This window comes from Martes martes, assembly GCF_963455335.1.
Source record: "Martes martes genome assembly, chromosome: 13".
NCBI lineage: Eukaryota > Metazoa > Chordata > Mammalia > Carnivora > Mustelidae > Martes > Martes martes.
The window spans coordinates 85,347,834-85,367,398 of record NC_137901.1 but is presented as its reverse complement, the minus strand read 5'-3'; the positions used below and the strand labels follow the sequence as shown (position 1 = coordinate 85,367,398).

At 35.4% G+C, this 19,565-nt stretch overlaps 1 protein-coding gene across 2 annotated transcripts in view; it reads left to right on the top strand.

The window, feature by feature from the left end:
* IFT81 (intraflagellar transport 81) overlaps positions 1-19,565 on the top strand; it is an 80,927-nt gene that overhangs the window by 13,881 nt on the left and 47,481 nt on the right. For both annotated transcript variants that reach the window (XM_080821129.1, XM_080821130.1), the window contains exons 9-11: positions 3,898-4,061; positions 5,361-5,456; positions 12,891-13,037. In XM_080821129.1, the coding sequence (XP_080677255.1) occupies positions 3,898-4,061; positions 5,361-5,456; positions 12,891-13,037 (407 nt within the window). The remainder of the gene's footprint in view (positions 1-3,897; positions 4,062-5,360; positions 5,457-12,890; positions 13,038-19,565) is intronic.

The following is a 19,565-nucleotide window of genomic DNA, read 5'->3' as shown; positions in this document are numbered from 1 at the left end:
AAGAAAATACTTTTTTTATGATTTTTTTTCTCCTTAGTATAATCTGTATCTTTTAAGCATATGTTCTTTGGATTTGATGTAGGTTCCTTCACAATTTACTGCAAAAAAGTAAGATAAATCTTCAAAAGAAACCCATTATATATAGTCATTTAAAAATTAATATCAATAAGTAATTTGTATAGGACTACTCTTACTAAGAAAGTATTAGAACTTACCATTAAATAGTGAATTTTTTTAATGAAGGTAATGTGTATAAGAATGGAAAGATTTGGTATTTGGCAGAAAAACAATTAGTTAATCAGTACAGTTTAATACAATTTAAAATGTTCACCTGAAAATGTGTTTCTGTAGTATCTGTTATCCTCAATCTTATTAGGTTAGATATTTCTTGCTATTATGTTTTCATTCTGACATTCTGACAACTAAACAGAATATCCGAAGATGTGTATAGGTTTAGCAACGTTTCATTTTTTTATTTGAATTCTTAGTCTTTTATTTTTCTTTGGCTTTCTAGGCTAAAGAGAAATTGTTTGGGCCAGTAAATACATAATTATTCACTTAGTAATAAAATTCACAAATAAAATTGTGTTTTATGCATCTCTTGAAATGTTGGTATAACATTAATATAAGTAAGATTGCTGCTAAATAATAAAATCAATTGCATTGTTAAGTACTAATAGAAATAATTGGCTCAAACCTACAGTGCATTAATTCAGTATTTGTTGAACATCTACTACATGTCAGGAACTGTGCTGGGTGCTAGGAATAGAAAGAAAAGATACTTAGGTTCTCACAGTTTAGTACAGAACGACAGGCAGTGAACAGCGATCATGCAGCTTTACAAATGTGCTGATGACGCTCAGCACAGGATTCTGTGAGAACGAAGAGGCAAAGCACCAAACCCTATCACAGAATCAAATGGCTTCCTGGATGAGGTGGCCCCCGAATTAAGTTCACGTTGGAAAGGGAAGGAGTGGAGTAGAAGACATTCTGTGCCAAGGCACAGTGACCTGAAAGAACATACGTATAGTCGATGAAGGAGAGAGAAAAGGGTAGGCTCCTTCTGACTGCTTGTCTTTGAAAAGGAGGCAAGAGAGGGAGGGAGCGTGCAAATGAATGAGGAAGACAGTGCCCTGCCTAGACAGAGGGTAGTAGCGTGGGGTGATTGTGTGCTGCGGAAGAGAGTCAGTCAGACAACTGGAGATTGAAGATCTAGGAGGAAAAGGTGAGAAGCGATAGCTGCCTTTCCCATGTGCCGTACACTGAATGTTCTGCAGCAGTTGTTGGCATTATCTGAATCTGACTCAACTCAACCCCAGACTAGTCACCGAGTTGTAATTGGTCTATTTCCAGGCCCTAGCATGCTAAATTATACACAACAGGCCTTCAGTAAATAGTCTGTTAAGTAGTTAGGAGGTAGGAGTTGAGACCAACTCCCTGGATAGGAACAGAATGATCATTTCCACAGATAGGAGGGGAGTTAAAGTAAGAAAAAAACGGCTGAAAGCATAAAAATGAGATATTACGTATGCAATATATGTTCTTTGGGGGTGGACAGGGTGTGGGGAGCAGCAAGTAAAGGAGTTCTTGCTTTGTTGATATTTTTCTGGAAGACAGTCTTAAGGGTTGTATTCAGCAGCCTGGGAAAAGAGTAGATGAAATATGTTTAATTGATCCAGGTATTTCCTTTAAGAAGGTCTATCTAAACTTTTTAACGAAAAATGACTTATGGAAAGTTTCCATTTATATAAATAAAAATTATTTTTAGTGTAGGAATGTGCTTTGTATTTTTTCAGAGTAACAGCCATATTATAAAACACTCATGGAAGTTAATTCATCTTTATACTCTACACTTTCATGAGATTTATTATATAAAAGAAGCTACTCATTAAACTATAGTAAGGCCAGTGAGATGTTTCCAGAGGGTTTTTAATCAAAAGTTTGCTGTGATCTTAGTAACCTTATATTTAATTTCACCAGGATTTTGAAAGATAATTTTTTAAAAGCTACATAGAACATATGACTAGTTTACAAGGTCTTAAGTTAAAACTTTAAAGAGAAGATTTTAAAATGTAAGAGAAACCCTGTTTTTCATTTTTTAACATTTGTACTGAGGTAAAATGGACATATAATAAACAGCACATATTTGAGGTGTACACCTGAGAAATTTTGACATAATGTACAGACTGGTGAAGCCATCAGCCTTAATCAAGATAATAAATGCATCCATCACCCCCAAATATTTTCTTGTGTCCTTTGTGATAGCTCCTTTTTGCCCTTTTCTGTCCCTCTACCTATTCCCAGGCAACCACTGATCTCCTTTTTGTCACTATAGATGAATTTGTATTTTCTAAAATTTGAATCTCTCTTATTTTTTTAAGATTTAATTTCTTTATTAGAGAGGGAGCATGAGAGTATGAGGGGTGAGAGAGGGAGAAGGAGAGAAGCAGACTCCCTGCTAAGGGAGAAGCCTGACCATGGGCTTGATCTCACCACCCTGAGATCATGACCTGAGCCGAAACCGAGTCAAATGCTCAACCAAATGAGCAACCCAGGTGTCCCAAATCTTTCTTTTACCTAGGGAAAATAACATTTAAAACTTTTAAATCTTTAAAAACATTTTAGAGTTGATTCTTTACATCTCTGATTACATGTAGTTTAAGAACTTAAAAGATGGAAGAACTAGGCACCTAATAGCCAAAGAAGCCAGCATATAGATTTAATCGGAAACCACGTAGGAATGACTGCCTAATTATAGTCTGAGTCATTAAACACTTTCTCGTCCCTCCCTTTCCCCAGTCCCTAAAAAAGGGGGGAAATTGTAGGGATGAATAGAAAACTTGTGATTTTGCCATTAATAAATTTTTACATGTTAATATATGGTTAGCACAACAGAACTAAAAATAATGTTAAGGCTTTGGGCCAAACTTATTATGCAATCTACCTACGTAGATTACATAAACCGGAAATCCAATGTTTTAAAAAGTCAAGCCAGAATTTGTAAATGTGTAATGGAAAGATCTGAAATAAACTTTTTAAAGCTCTTTAGGCTGAGAATTTATAACAAAACCATTATTCACCGAAAATCTGGGTGTGTATATATTTATGTACTCTACCAAAATAAGAAAACTTATTAAATATTTAAAGTATAATTTGAGTTACCACTTACCATAAGCTAATATTTTACAATATCAAAACTACCAAACACGGAAAGCCAAAAATGTTTATGAATGTAGATAATTTCTTTCTTTTTTTTTTGCATTTTAACTTGTATTTTAATAATGTTTTCATTGGTTTGAAACTGACAAAATATGATGTATCACCATTTATAAGTAGTAGAATAGAAATATAAATTGCACCAGAAGTATTATGAAAGGAGGAGAGTAAATGGCCACTTATAGAAGAAAGAGTCTGGGTGAAATTTCATGTGTGTTGCCATTTGTGTTACGGACAGCTTAAATACTTTGAAGGCAAGATATGACCCGAAAGAGATCTTGCTCTGCAGATGTTATTTTTGTTTGTTGCGAAGTATAAAAAGAATTAGGTAGTAATTTGGAAAGATCATAATATTACTTTTTCTATAATTATGTTAACATCGTTCTGTGTAGATTATCCTCTGTTATCATTCTAATTAACATCAAACGATTTCAATGGTCGGGGCTCCTGGCTGGCTTGGTCAGAGGATTGTGTGACTCTTGATCTTGAGGTTGTGAGTTTGAGCCCCATGTTGGGTATAGAGGTTACTTTTTAAAAATTGGAAAAAATTTCAATGGTCAATTTTTAATTATATAGATTTCTTTTGATACATATGCCTATTATTCAGGTCTTTGATTTTAAAGTATACAAAGTATCACTATACCAACTCTCTTGGGCTGAATATTTATTTTATTTTTAAAGGTTTAATGAAGAGGCTAGAGGAGGAGATAAAATTTAATTCTTATATGGTTACTGAAAAATTTCCTAAAGAATTAGAAAGCAAGAAAAAAGAATTGCATTTTTTACAAAAAGTGGTTTCAGAGCCCGCCATGGGCCATTCTGATCTTCTTGAGCTTGAATCTAAAGTAAGTGACAATCATCTTCTTTTTATAGCTCCCAATTTTATCTCATCCCCAGTCCTGTGAAAATTATATGAACTGCTTTCTGTAGTGTCCTACTCTTGACTCAAGTTAACCTGTGCTGAGTTGACAGCTTTATGAGGAGTTCTTTTGAGCAATTGTAGCTTGTAATGCTGTTACTTAAATCCACATGATGTTATAAAGATTTAGTCAACTGATTAGGAAACTAAGTAACTTGAATATGTAAATTAAAGCGTTTGACTTATAGGTTTATGTATTCATAATATAATCATTTAGATGGTAAATTTTAAAATATTTTGCATAAATCATTAATTTTTATTTCCAAAAATAATAATATAGCAATTTTATATTTAAAGCTAAAATATTTGTATTAGCCTTTTATGCTTGCTTTGGAATTACTGAACTTTTTTCTAATGCTTATTGAAACCTGGTTTATGTTATAACATCTTTGTTCCATAGAAATAAAGCACCAATCTTAAAAAAATATTCTTAAAAGATAACAAATATGACAATTAATTTGATGATTTTGATTTGCTAATCCTTTAATGTGCTTAATAGCCACTGTAATTAAATACATAATTCTGACTACTTTATTCTTTTAATTTGCTAATAGAAATTACATGTCCAAGTGTGATTTGGTTCAAATTTAATGTCATGGAATTAAAGGGGGAACTCTAGTCTTTTCAAAGGATAGATATACTGAAAGCCAGGGAGTTTTTTTTTAATTACTTGAGGGACTGTGTGCTTCTGTTGGCTTTATTCACTTCTATTTTATTACCTTTGATAAAGGAGTAATGAGTAGCATAAATGACAACTATCATCAAATCACAGATCACAGAGGGTTTTTAGATGTCATCATGTCAACTCTCAGTTGGGTTCATGAATTCCTTGCCCTAAATCCCTGGGGAATGTTAGTCTGGATTTGCTTTATCACTTGCAGTGACTTGAAAGTCACAAGTTAGGTAAGGGGTCGTTTCAGATTTGTAGAAATTATCTTTCTGACAATAATGTATAAATATTTCATGTAGAATTTTTTTGTGTAATTTAAACATGAATGGCTACATAAGTCATCAAAATGTGTAAATATATATATCATGAATATGAAATGTAAATTGTTTCTAAAAATAATCATAACAACCCACTTATAACAATAATGAACCTGTTCCTTCCATGAAATCACTGATGATAAGAACAGTAAATTCAAAGCTTGGTTTGGCCAAATGTCCCTTAGTTTGTGTAATCATAGGAAGAGTTTTAACTTTCTTTACTTTCATACTGTTTTAGATAAATGAAATAAACGCACAGATCAATCAGCTGATTGAAAAGAAAATGATGAGAAATGAGCCAATTGAAGGCAAACTCTCACTGTATAGGCAACAGGTGAGACCACTGTTTTGCCCCTCATATTTAGATCTTTTATCTTTTGGTGAACATCTTTGTAAAAATCCTGGGCTGTGTTGTGGATAGTCTTAGAGTAAGAAGGAAGTAAAGAATAAATATTTTTCTGTTATTGCTAATCTCCAGATTATAACAAAAAATTTGTGGAAAACCCACAAAACATGCATGTTCAAGTTTGAAATTCAATACACCTGATCATGCTTAGTTTTCTTACTGTCTGCCAGCTGTGGTAATAGAGCTCTTTGTGTTTTTATATCTTGGGTGTGAAACTTGATTTTTTTAAATGAAAGCTTACCTTAAGTGGTATAAAATCAAAATATTTGTAATCTTTAATGAATTAAAGGCAGTATACCTTTTCAGGTTTAAAGTTAGTTTGCAAGTATAGAATAAGTTAAATTTTAGTGCCTAGGCATTTATCATTTTATCCAAACTATAAGATTGGGAGGGTATAAATGGTGTTCTGTATTTCTAGACAAACGCTTCAAATGAAAGCCATAGATTATCTGAAAACAACCCAGTCAGGAGTTTAGTGTAATGAATATTCTGTAACCTCACAAAATATTGAGCTACATAAGAAAGCATTTTTCACAGATGCTAAATTTTCTTTTTTAGATGCTAAAATTTTTAAAAACCTTTTTATACTGGAGAATTTAAACTGTATATAAAGGTAGAGAAAATAGTTCGGTAAACGCTGTGTCCCAAGCTATAACAATCATGGCCATTCTTGTTTCACTATACCCCCAGACCAATAATAATCTAGTTATTTTAAAGCAAATCTTAGATTTTATATCATTTCATCTATAAATATTTCAGAATGTATGTCTAAAAAATAAAGGCTTAAAAACTTAACAGTATACCACATCTGAAAAATGTCATAATTCCTTGATATTGGCAAATATCCAGTGTTCATATTTCCTGGATTTTCTTCCTTCCTTCCTTCCTTCCTTCCTTCCTAACTTTCCTTCCTTACTTCCTTCTTTTGTTGCTTTGTTTTAATTGGGATACTTACAGGATTCATACACTGCATTTGATTGATATGTTTAAGTATCTTTTAATTTGTAGCTTCTCTTTGCCGCTTATTTATCTATTTAATAATTTTCTTGCAGTTAATTTATTTGAAGAAACTTGTTTATCCTATAATAGTGTCCTGTTGATACCATTGATTCCTTCTTTGTTTATTAGCTGGATTGCCTTTCATCAACAATTTGATTAAACTGAACTATAGTTCAATTAGGAAAGACAAGCTACATACTTGATTATCAGTTTTCAAAAAGAATTGGTTTCCTCCAAGTCATTTTCATTCTCCATCAATTAAGATAGTTTTTCATTTTTTAGGTGCGTATTAATGTCATTATGAATCATTGATGTAATTATATTTGGTAAGTTTAAGACATTTTCCTTAATGATGCTCAAATTGTCCCATTTTGGCTACTAGGAGGCTTTTCAAGTAACTTCTGATTCCTTTTTACGATTCTATTTGTCAGGCACCTGGGTGGCTCAGTGGGTTAAAGCCTCTGCCTTCAGCTCAGGTCATGATCTCAGGGTCCTGGGATCGAGCCCCGTATCGGGCTCTCTGCTCAGCAAGGAGCCTGCTTTCCCCCTTCTCTCTCTGCCTGCCTCTCTGCCTACTGTGATCTCTGTCAAAAAAAAAAAAAAAGATTCTATTTGTCTTTGATAATGTCTTTGCTTTCTGATATGATTAAGATATTTCTGTGCTCATTTTTTATATTTCCTATCCTAGGCTTGGAATTAGACTTTCTTCTATGAGTCTGATTTGCTTTAGTAGGAAATAATATTTAGAGACTGAAATCTGGGTATTAGGACTTCCCATTGCTCCTGGGTGGTCATTATTTTCAGGTCTTTTTAGTGGACAAAGCTAAGAGGTAGTTTTTTTCTTCCTTCCTAATGTACACCTTTAGTTCATACTTAACCCTTCCAGGTCAGATTCAAGGCTTCTGGGCTTCTGCTTACCCTTATCAGTCTCATATCTTTCTCCTTATCCCACATGGGAAATTCTGGTTCTCAGTAACATGAACATAATTTAATCCATTATTTGCTTTAATCCATACTTTACACAGAACATTTCAAAATAAAAGCAATAATACTGCCACCAAAAATATGATTACTGCTGAAAATTATTTTTCAGTTTGTTTTGTCCTTAGGATATATCCCACTAGGGATAGACAAATTACTGTTTTAGAGTCACTTAGAATAGTTCTTCTATATGGTTATGCCATAAATTAAACTGGATACATATATATGTTTATTTTTAGAGATTACTTTTTTTAAAATTTATTTATTTATTTTAGAGAGAACTCACACGTGAGTAGGGAGGGGCAGAGGGAGAGGGAGAGAGAGACTCCTCAAGGAGATTCCCCACTGAGTAAAGAGCCCAACGCAGGGCTCCATCCCAGGACCCCAAGATCAAGACCTGAGCTGAAATCCAGAGTTGGCCAATTAACCAACTGGGCCACTCAGGTATACCTAGGGGTTACTTTTTTGGGGAATAATTTATTTTATAATTATTTAAAATATTTACATGATTCCAAGTCAAATCTAAAAAACAAGAAATATTCAAAGAAGTTTCTAGCATCTACTCTGATGCTATCCACCATAATCTTTCCTTCCCTTATAACTAATTTTAAAAAAAATTATATACTTTATTATTCCATTAAAAATAATACTATATATACATAGACTCATATATCTTGCTTCTTAGAGAAGGAAGAGCATATTATACACACTTTTATTTTCCGTGCGTTTTAAAAAAATTTTTTTTAAGATTTTATTTACTTATTTGGCAGAGAGAGAAAGAGGGAGAGAGGAAGCATAAGCAGGGGAGTGGCAGGCAGAGAAGAAGTGGGCTCCTTTTTGAGCAAGGAACCTGATGTGGGTGGGGCTTGATCCCCAGGACCCTGGGATTATGACCTGAGCTGAAGGCAGACGCTTACCCGACTGAACCACCCAGGCACCCCACTTTTCAAAATTCTTAATTATATATACTGGTGAGTAGTAAAATAATCTTTTTTCCTTTTTTTTTTTTTTACAACTTTATTGAGGTACAATTCACATACCATACAATTCACCTATATAAAATGCACAGTTCAGTGACTTTTAGTATATTTAGAGTTGTGGAACCATCACTACATCAATTTTAGAACATTTTTATCAGCTCAAAAAGAAACCCTTTACCCATTAGCAGTCACTTCCCATTTCGTTCCCAACCCTTAGCCCTAGGCAACCAAGCTGTTTCTATAGGATTGCCTATCATGGATACTTCATACAAATGGAATCACACGATATGTGCTCCTTTGTGCCGTCGTCTTTCACTTAGCATAGTTCTTAAAGTTCACCCTTGTTGTAGTGTGAGTCAGTACTTCATTCTTTTTGTTATTCAATAATATTCCATTGTATGGATAGATCATACCTTGTTTATCCATTCATCAGTTGAGGGGTGTTTGGGTTATTTCTACTTTTTGACTGTCACAAATAATGCTGCTATATTTTTATACAAGTGTTTGTGTGAAAATATGTTTTCTCTTGAGTATATTCCTAGGAGTGGAATTGCTGTTTTGTATGATAATCCTGTGTTTGACATTTTGAGGAAATGTCAGACTCTTCCCAAACCAGTCCCACCAACAGTGTAAGAAGGTTTTGATTTCTCCACATCCTCGCCAACACTTCTTGTTATCTGTTGGTTTTTCGTCGTCTACTTCTTCTCCTTCTTCTTCTTCTTTTTTTTTTTTTTTTTTTACTATAGCCATCGTAGTTGGTATGCTTATTCCTGTTCACAGTCCCCACTGAGTCGTTATACCACAGTTCATGTAGACAATCACAGACATTTGGGTGGTTGTCATTCTTTTGCTATTACAAATCATGCTTCAATACGCAGCTTTTTGTTTATGTCTTTGTGTATTTTTGCCAGTGTTACTTTCAGCATGTAGTCCCAGAGTTGAGATTGCTACATCAAAGGGTAAATACATAGGTACATTTGGTAGATATTGCCAAATTCCTCTCCATAGAGGTCATAGCATTTCATGTTCCCACCTGCATTGTAGAGAGTGCCTGTTCCCTCACTGCCTTCCTGTAGAGTATGTTGTTGAACTCTTAGAGTTTTACCATCCTTGTAGATGAGAAATCATATCCTGTGATAGTTTTAATTTTTGCTTATCTTATTGTAAACAAGGTTGAGCATCTTCTCACAAGAGTAACAGTCATCTTAATTTCTTTTTCTGTGAATTGTCCCATCATGTCTATATCCTCATTTTTCTCAAGAGTTGTTGGCCTTTTTTTCTTTATAAATTAGAAATAATTACCTTTGGGGCACCTGGGCAGCTCAGTCAGTTAAGCATCTGACTCTTGATCTCAACTCAGGTCTTGATCTCAGGGTCGCGAGTTCAAGCCCCATGTTGGGCTCTGTGCTGGGTGTGGAACCTACTTAAAAAAAAAGAAGAAGAAGAAGAAGAAAAGAAATATTTACTCTTTGTCTGGCTTATAATTCTAACATTTTCCCCCAGTTTGGTATTTGCCTTTTTACTTTTGTTTTTTGTTTAAAGATTTTATTTATTTGACAGAAAGCACAAGTAGGCAGAGCAGCAGGCAGAGCAGTAGGCAGAGGGAGAGGGAGAAGCAGGCTCTTCGCTGAGCAGGGAGCCCAATGCGGGACTGATTCCAGGACCCTGGGATCATGACTTGAGCCGAAGGCAGCCACTTAACCTACTGAACCACCCAGGCGCTCTGCCTTCTTACTTTGTTTACAATGTTATGTCACCATGGAAAAGTTCTTTATTTTTATGAAATCAAATTTACTTTATTTTTATGAAATCAAATTTAATAGTTTTTTTCTTTTATTATTTCAGGTTTTGAGACATATTTAGGAATACTTTCTCCTCTTGTAAGTTATAGAGAAATTTTGGACTTCTCTGTTTAATTTTTTTAATTTAAATCTCTGATCTATTTAGAATTTTTTTCCTAGTTATGCTATTTATTGTATATAGCTATCCAATTATCCAATTGTCCTAATACCAATTAATAAAAAGTCCACTTTTTCCCCTATGGATTTGAGATTCTGTTCTAATTTTAAAATGCTATTGGACTCATTTCTATATTTTCTGTTTTTCCATTGACCTGTCTGTTCAGGTACTCATATAAACTTATTTACAGAAGCTTTATAATCTAATTCAAATAACTGATAAAAGTAGTCACCTTCACCTCCAGTTGCTGTACTTTTTTTTTTTAAGATTTTATTTTTTTTTATTTTTTTATTTTTTTTAGATTTTATTTATTTTTTTGACAGAGAGATCACAAGTAGGCAGAGAGGCAGGCAGAGAGAGAGGGGGAAGCAGGTTACCTACTGAGCAGAGAGCCTGATGCGGGGCTCGTTCCCAGGACCCCGAGATCATGACCTGAGCCGGTGGGAGAGGCTTAACCCACTGAGCCACCCAGGCGCCCCCAGTTGCTGTATTTTTTCAGGGTTTTCCTTATAATTCTTATTTGTACGTTCTTTCAATAAGCTTTCTTATCCACTTGTCCAGCTCTTGAAAAAAATAATTTTTTAATTGTTGGGTTTGTACCTCGGAACATACATCTTTATGATATCTGAGTCTTCCCATCTAAGAACATGTTATGTGTCTCCATTTGTTCAAGTTTATTTTTTGGTTTGTTTGAGTGTTTGTTTCCCTCAAAGTTTTGGACTTCTCCTGCTTACATATTTTATTTTTTGCTCTTATAATTGAGTTTTCTTTCCTTATGTCTTCTTCCTCATTTGTCTGTAAGTGCTATTGATTTCTTTACTGTAGTTTTCCCATAGATCCTCTTGGGTGTTTTAGGTTTATAATCATATACTATGAAAATTCCAACTTTTCCTGTCAAATTCTTATGCTTCAAATTGCTTTCTCTAGTCTAATGGTATGAGCAAATACCTTCAACACAATATTAAATTGTAGTGGAGTTAGTGGGCATTTTTACCTTATTTCAGATTTAATTCTCTGTTAAATAAGATCCTGGTTTGGGGGGCGCCTGGGTGGCTCAGTGGGTTAAGGCCTCTGCCTTCAGCTCAGGTCATGATCTCAGGGTCTGGGGATGATCTCAGGGTCTGGGGATCGAGCCCCGCATCGGGCTCTCTGCTCAGCAGGGAGCCTGCTTCCCTTCCTCTCTCTCTGCCTTCCTCTCTGCCCACTTGTGACCTCTGCCAAATAAATAAAATCTTTAAAAAAAAAAAAAAAAGATCCTGGTTTGGACTGAGTTTTATACTTATTTTTTATCATGTTAAGGAAGTATACCATTGATTCCTCTCTGGTGCTGGTACTCTTATCATTCCTTCTCTCTTTCTCTCTCTCTCTCTCTCTTTTTTTGGCTGGAATAACTCCATAGAGAGAAACATTCCTTCATCATCTGTCTTTCATTTTTTAAAAAATATTTTATTTATTTGACAGAGAGAGATCTTAAGTAAGGCAGAGAGGCAGGCGGTGGGCGGGTTGGGGGGGGGGAAGCATGCTCCCCGCCGAGCAGAGAGCCGGGTGCAGGGCTCGATCCCAGGATCCCAGGACCACAACCCGAGCCGAATGCAGAGGCCGCAACCAACTGAGCCACCCAGGCTCCCCTGTCTTTCATTTTTTAAACAGAGAAAATAGACTTGTTTAAAGGGTTTGCATTAGAGATTTCCCCTCCCCTGTCAGATTTGTGTCAAGAAAATATTTGTACTATTTCACTTAAGAGGACAGTTTGGCTAATGTTTTTCTTAAACTAGTACAGCCATGGTTCATTTAAGGAAATCCCCCAAGAGTTGCTTAGTAATATAAAGTGCTGCGTTCATGGCTAAGAACAGCCATCTGGATTGTGTAAACATTTGCCTAATTCTGATGAGTCACATGTTTGATTTTAAATCTGCACTTTATTTATTAGAATGCCCCAAATATAATCAATGTTTTAACATTTCATTTTCAAAGTATGGATATTGAATTTAGGTAAGATAATCTGTGTTGTAGTTTTGAGAATAAAACATTCTTATTTTCTTTCAGTGAAATTCTTTCTTTCTTTCTGCATGGAACCTACCATGCAGAAAAATAAAAGACTTAAGGAAAGCTTCTATTTATGTACCTAGAAAGTATCTTCATTAACATTTGAGCATTACAATATTTTAATTACTAATGTATTTTGTTTCTCTGCTGATACAGCCTATATTTTCAGGGCTTTTATCTTCAAAATGTTTTGGGGTTGATATTTAGTATACATTGCATATTCATATTAAACAGATAACTGGTAATGATAGGTAGTAGGGCAAATGGTATTGGTTAGGAGAAGCCAACCTGATATTGAAAATTTAGCTTGATAAAATCTAAAAAATTTATAATTTCACAAGATAATAGAAAGTTGATAGTGTGTCTAATTTTATATTCATTTTTAATGCTCAATTAGGCATCCATCATTTCTCGTAAAAAAGAAGCCAAAGCTGAGGAACTTCAGGAAGCAAAGGAGAAGTTAGCCAACCTAGAGAGAGAGGTGTCAGTGAAGACAAATCAGACCCGTGAATTTGATGGCACCGAAGTTTTGAAGGGAGATGAAGTAAGTTGAGGTGTCTAATGGGACAAGGATATGAGCATTGTTTTTGTTTGAAAACATTCATGTTTTTTACTTTTTTGGCTTGAATATCAGTAATGGAAAGTTAATTTTATAAAACCTATTATTTAAAACTGAAAAGTCTTTGCAATAATATTAAGATATTCTTGCTTAGAATGACATAGGTCTTAGTGATTTTGTGGGATACTGTTCTAGATTTTTACTTTTTAATTAACCAGACTTATATTGGATTTATTAATTATAAATATTAAGTTATAAAAGTAAAGCAAAGTGAGTAGGAACTAACAGATAAGACAAAAATTCTTATTCATTGATAAGCATTCCAGAAAGGGCTGAGAAAATAATCACTAAGTTACTTTGCCACTGGGACTGGCACCATTTAAATGACTTCATTGTAGATGCTTGTAAATTTTAAAAATACAACTCTATCTTGTGTTGCTATATACTTTAATTTTTGAACAATGTTTCAACAGCTGTTATTTCATTTATCCTTCTGTCAGACTGTCGAGATTAGTGGGGCAAGTAACATTGTCATTTATATATATGGCTAAACTTAAGCACCAAAAGTATAATCCCCCATCTCGTTTTCATAAAATTAGCTCAAGAAAGAATGAATAGGGGCGCCTGGGTGGCTCAGTGGGTTAAAGCCTCTGCCTTCGGCCCAGGTCATGGTCCCAGGGTCCTGGGATCGAGCCCCGTATCAGGCTCTCTGCTCAGCGGGGGGCCTGCTTCATCCTCTCTCTGCCTGCCTCTCTGCCTACTTGTGATCTCTGTCTGTCAAATAAATAAATAAAATCTTTAAAAAAAAAAAGAAAAAGAAAGAAAGAAAGAATGAATGAATAAATGAAGCAAAATATCTTGTCTTTAGCACAGTGCTTTTTTTTTTTAAGTGAATCAATTGATAGGTGTTATTTTAATTCCTAATCCTTGCCTGTATTTTACCACTTCTTATAGCTCATTTATTTTATATTAGCTGCTTAGCTCCTAGGCCTCAGCAAAAGCTACTTCAAAAAGCTGCTCACATTCAGACTTCATTTTTGGCTTTGAATAGTTACCAGATTCATACTGTTACAAAATTGGCAGTGGACCTTCACTGGCCACACACCAGTGAGTTGCTCCCACAGTACCACTTTTCTCTGTGGTGTTTCTGATTGTTGCCTCCTCGTATGCTGTTAGCTTTCTGCAAAGTAGTAGATTTCAGCAGTAAGCACGTGACTGAAAAACTCCTTTGGCTTTTAACATCCGCTTCCAGATTGCTTTAGGAAATGGGAATATTCTAAATATTACTTGGAAGCCAACAGGGTGTGCTTCATGACATCCCTGCAGTCTGGGGTGGGGTGGGTAGAGGTTAATTATGCAGTAATTTTGTTTTATAAGAGACCATGCTACCTCCTACCGTTTTTGTCTTTTCTTTTTTTTTTTTTAAGATTTTATTTATTTATTTGACAGACAGATTACAAGTAGGCAAGAGAGGCAGGCAGGGAGAGAGAGGAGGAAGCAGGCTCTCCACGGAGCAGAGAGCCCGATGTGGGGCTCGATCCCAGGACCCTGGGATCATGACCTGAGCCGAAGGCAGAGGCTTTAACCCACTGAGCCACCCAGGCACCCCCCGTTTTTGTCTTTTCTTAAGAAAATGCTGCCCAATTGACAAGAAATACTAATTACCGTGGCCACATTTGGCATGAATAGTGCTTATAAATTCAGCATTAGATATTCCTTCTATGCAAATGTGAGAGGAAAGAACATAGTGCCATCCTATTAGGTTTTAGTTTTGATCAATTATAGTGAATAGGAGAAGTGTCTGATGACAGAAAAAGCATACTTTTTTTGTTAAGGGGAAAGAGATAACTTTGGCAATGATAAGGTCAACTTGGTTTTTAAACAATATCTGGTCAGAAACTAGAACAAACCAAGTAAATCATTTGGCAGTTACCTAAAAGAACAGAAGGTATTGGGGAACATTAAGCATAATTTTGTAAAGAACAAATCTTGGTAGACCAGTTTTATTTTCTACTTTGATGAAGTGATAGACCATATGGACAAAAGAGAGGAAGTTTTTATACTTAAAATTATATAATATAGCTGGACTTCAGTGAGGTTTCATTTGGTATCACATGGTAATCACCAAAAAATCATGTTTTTTGCCACCCATCTGTTAACACAGTTGGTGAGAGGGTATCGAGTAGTAGCATGGCATTTAGAAAAAATAACTATACCAGGAGGCACGGATAGGAGAATGAGGAAGAGGGGGGCTAACATTAATTGAGCACTTTTTATACAAGGCTCTGTGCTAGATGCTTTGCAAACACTTCTTTACTTCTTATATTCTTGTTATTGTTATTTACATTTTACAATTGAGTGAAGCTCAAGGGCATTATAGATGCACTTATAGGTAATAAGTGGCCAACCTGGGATCCAGATCTTTCTCATATGTTCCTATTTGACCTTGAGCAAATCACTTCTCCATCTATAAAATGGGGTGATTGCTCTTCACTGTCATTATGAGGAACACATGAAATAATGGATGTCAAAGCTTCCAAGAAACTGGAAGGCTCAGTCAACATATAACATCTGGCATCTGAAAGTCACCATTCCTATGAGCCTCATGTTACTACATGTGTGAAAGGTGGTATAGTGGAATGGTTAAGGGCATGGGCTCTAGCATTTGGTTGTTTGAGTGCAAATCCTGGCTTTGTCATCTTACCAGATGGCTAACCTTGGGCGGCTTCCGTAACATCTTTGTACTCAGCTGTAAAATGTGACTGTTATCACTGTATACCTCCTAGAATTATTATTGTACAGATTAAATGAGTTAATACCTGAGAAGTGCATAGAATAGCACGAGCACATGCTTAGTATTCAGTAGTTGTTAGCTCTTGATATTTTTATATTTTTGTCAGTCATTTGAATGAAGAATTTGAAAGCTAAGAATATAGTTTACAGCTTAAAACTTGAAATTATTATTTCCTAAACTGGGTGCAATTCAGTAGAAGTAAATATGAAATAGGTTTTTTTTTTAATGGATAAATAATTTGCACAGACACAGAATGGGATAACATTAATGAGAGTCATCTTAGCTGCTCTTCACTGAGCAGTTACTGTGTCCTCAATCTTTAAAAACATATCTTTGATGACGGTTACACGATGATATGAATACACTTAATGCCACAGAACTGTACACTTAAAAATGGTTGAAAGGGTAAATTTTATACTATGTGTGTTTAACCACAATAAAACACACATGCAATATATCCTAATTCATCCTCTCAAAAACACCTGTGAGGTAAAAATTATCTCTATATCGTGATTGGGGAAATAGGCTTAGAGAAATGTAGGTAGCTTGCTTAAAGTCACACAGTTATTGAGTTGCCGAGTAAGGATTTGAACTCAGGTCTGACAGTCACTAACTGTTAGCTTGCTACAAGCTGTATGACAGCCATTTGTTTGGATGTAAACCTTCGTTCCTTGATTATCCATATGTGGTTGTTTGATTAATCTTCTCTCGGAAAAATTTAAGAATGTGACTGTGTTAATAAGGATAAATGTGACAAATGCTATACATATAGTAATTTATATTCCTTTGTTGTTTTCTTTTTAGAGGTCAGCTAGCAGTTTTTAAAGTTGGGTATTGAAGTATGCATTTTGATGCTTCCTACTACCATTAAAGTTAATATTCCAGATGTTACATTTCGTCTGAGAATTTTAGCTCTTCTGTTTGCAGATGACAAGTGCTACAGGCATTTGTTCTTCCCTAGACTTTTTCATTAGTATTCCTTGGATGTTTCTTATTAATAAAAGATGAAGCGTCTAAAAATGCTCTTCTTTTTCATTATACTTTGGTTATCACTTGAACATTTCATTTTCATTGTATTGCCTTGCTTAATTACAGCAGTAGGACAGGAATGTGTTTATCTCTTATTGTGTCAGACTTCTGACATGGGTAGGAATTTCTTGAACTGTTGAAATTATCTTCTCAGTGGTAAAGGTTTTCTTACCAGTCTAGTCTATCTTGATTTCTTTCTCTTCACACAGTATTTGGTAGGTGATAAGGTTAAATTTAGAGACTGTAGGCTCTTAACATAACTAAAGATTGATGATAATGAATGTCTTTTATATCTTGAGGTTTTTTATATTGGATTTTAGTATGTAATAATTAAGTATAGGGATGCCTGGGTGGCTTAGTCAGTTAAGCGACTGAGCCGTCGGCTCAGGTCATGATCCCAGGGCCTTGGAATCCAGCCCAGGATTGAGCCCCGCATTGGGCTTCATGCTCAGGGGGGAGCCTGCTTCTCCCTCTCCCTCTGCTGTTCCCCCTGCTTGTGCTCTCTCTCTCTCTGTCAAATTAACTAATTAATTAATTTTTTAAAAACCCAAGTATAAATCTAGCTGAATCGATATTCTCAAAGAATTTTGAATGCTCTCATTCAAAATGAGAGGTTACCCAAAAATGCCGTGGAGCTTTGTCCTTGATACCAACCTATTTATTATTCTTACCCATAATTTTAAGATTAATTAATAGTTAATGGTTATTGGGCAGTTACAATGTGCCAGACAACATCCCAGGCTTATTATATATGTTATCTCGTTTATTTCATTGAACAACTCTAAGAGATAGTTATGATCATTATTCCTAGTTTTTATAGATATGGGAACTAAGGCACACAGAGGATTTGGCTAACTTACCCAAGATCACATGGCTAGTAAATAGTAGTATCATGATTTGAATTGAAGTGGTCTCTCTCGAGAACCCTTAACAATTTTCGTGTGGCAGGAAGCTACAAGGAATAGTCAGCCTGAGAGAGATGACAGAATTAGGGTTCAAGTCATCTTGGGAGGCAGGAGCATTGTGCTGAAACAAACAAAATGCCATTAACAGGATAATGAGCACAATGTTGTAGAATTTGAGTTTTGCCTGCCATCTCAACACACCACCCATGAGTAATGCAGCATTAGAAAACAAATTATTATACTCCACTAATAAAAATGTAATATCCTATTTATGGTGAAATTATGCCTGGAATACTATTTTACATTTTTATGTTTTAAGAAGGACATAGTCAAGGCAGAGTCCAGATGAAGGTGACCAAAATGCGTGAAAAGTCTGGCAATTTTCATAGAAAGAATTGATTATGTATTAACTGAGGACAAAAAAAGGCGTAATAGAATTGCATTTAAATTTCAAAGGGATTATGGAGAGGATGGTGTGCATAAAAAAGAGTTTATTAAGGTTCAGACCTGAAACTGCTATTCTTAGAAAATCTTGTTTGTGAAGTTGGCCCTTAGCTAGCATCTAGGAACTTGGAATTTAGAAAGATTCCCACCATTCCCTGAAAAGAATTGCTCACTCTGCCTTAACTGTGTATACAAAGAATGTGGTTTATGTTGAACACCTGCTTTGCTTCTCAGACCTTGGACTTTTGGTAAGGGCTGGACAGAGAGTATGCCTCCGTGACCAGACCAAATGTCTGGGTGCTGAGTCTCTAATGAACTTACCTGGTTGGCAGCATTCACACATAGTGTTATAACTCATTGCTGGAGGAATTAAGGGAGAAGACCCTTGGAAGCTTGCCCCTGGTTTCCTCTGGATTTCAACCCCTGTGCCTTTTCCCTTTGCTAGTTTTGCTTGTATGTTTTCACTGTAATAAAGCATTGCCAAGAGTATGACTATATGCTGAGTTCTGTGAGTCCTCTTAGCAAATTACTGAACCTAGAGATGGTCTTAGGGACCCCTGACACAGATGGATTAGTATGCTTCTTGTTAGTTTGACAGAGGGCAGAATTAGGACCAGTGGTGAGAAAAATATTTGATTGACTATAAGGAAAAAGTTCTACAACTTAAGCTTTCTTCAGTGGTGAAGCAGGCTGCTGCTGGTAAAGTAGAGTGCTCCACTGTTTAAAATATTATGACAGGGGCACCTGGGTGGCTCAGTGGGTTAAAGCCTCTGCCTTCGGCTCAGGTCATGATCCCAGGGTCCTGGGATCAAGCCCCACATTGGGCTCTCTGCTCAGCGGGGAGCCTGCTTCTCTCCCCACCCCTTCCTACCTCTCTGCCTACTTGTGATCTCTGTCAAATAAATAGATTTTTTAAAAAACTTTTTAAAAATATTATGACAGAAGCTGGATGAGGGACATTTTAGAAGTAATGTGTAGAAAAATTTAGTAGAAATTTAGTAGAAAAAAAGATTGGACTGGATCAATGTTTTGGAACTTTTTTAATCTTAAAAAATCTGTTTATACAAGTAATACTTGAATACGTTCTTGTGGCATGAAAATCAAACAACACAGATAAAGTAAAAGTCTTCCTTGACTACCTGCCGAGTCCTTCAGTCCCTTTACCAGAGAGAAACTGCTGCTCCCAGTTTTGTGTATCCTTTCAGTCCTTTCTCTAAAGATAGACCTAGATAATACTGTTTTGTGGGTTTTTAAAAATATAAATAGTTTTATACTGTGTGTATTGTACAACTTGTTTTTAATAAAATGCCTTGGAGATTTTTCTATGTCAGTAAATGAGGA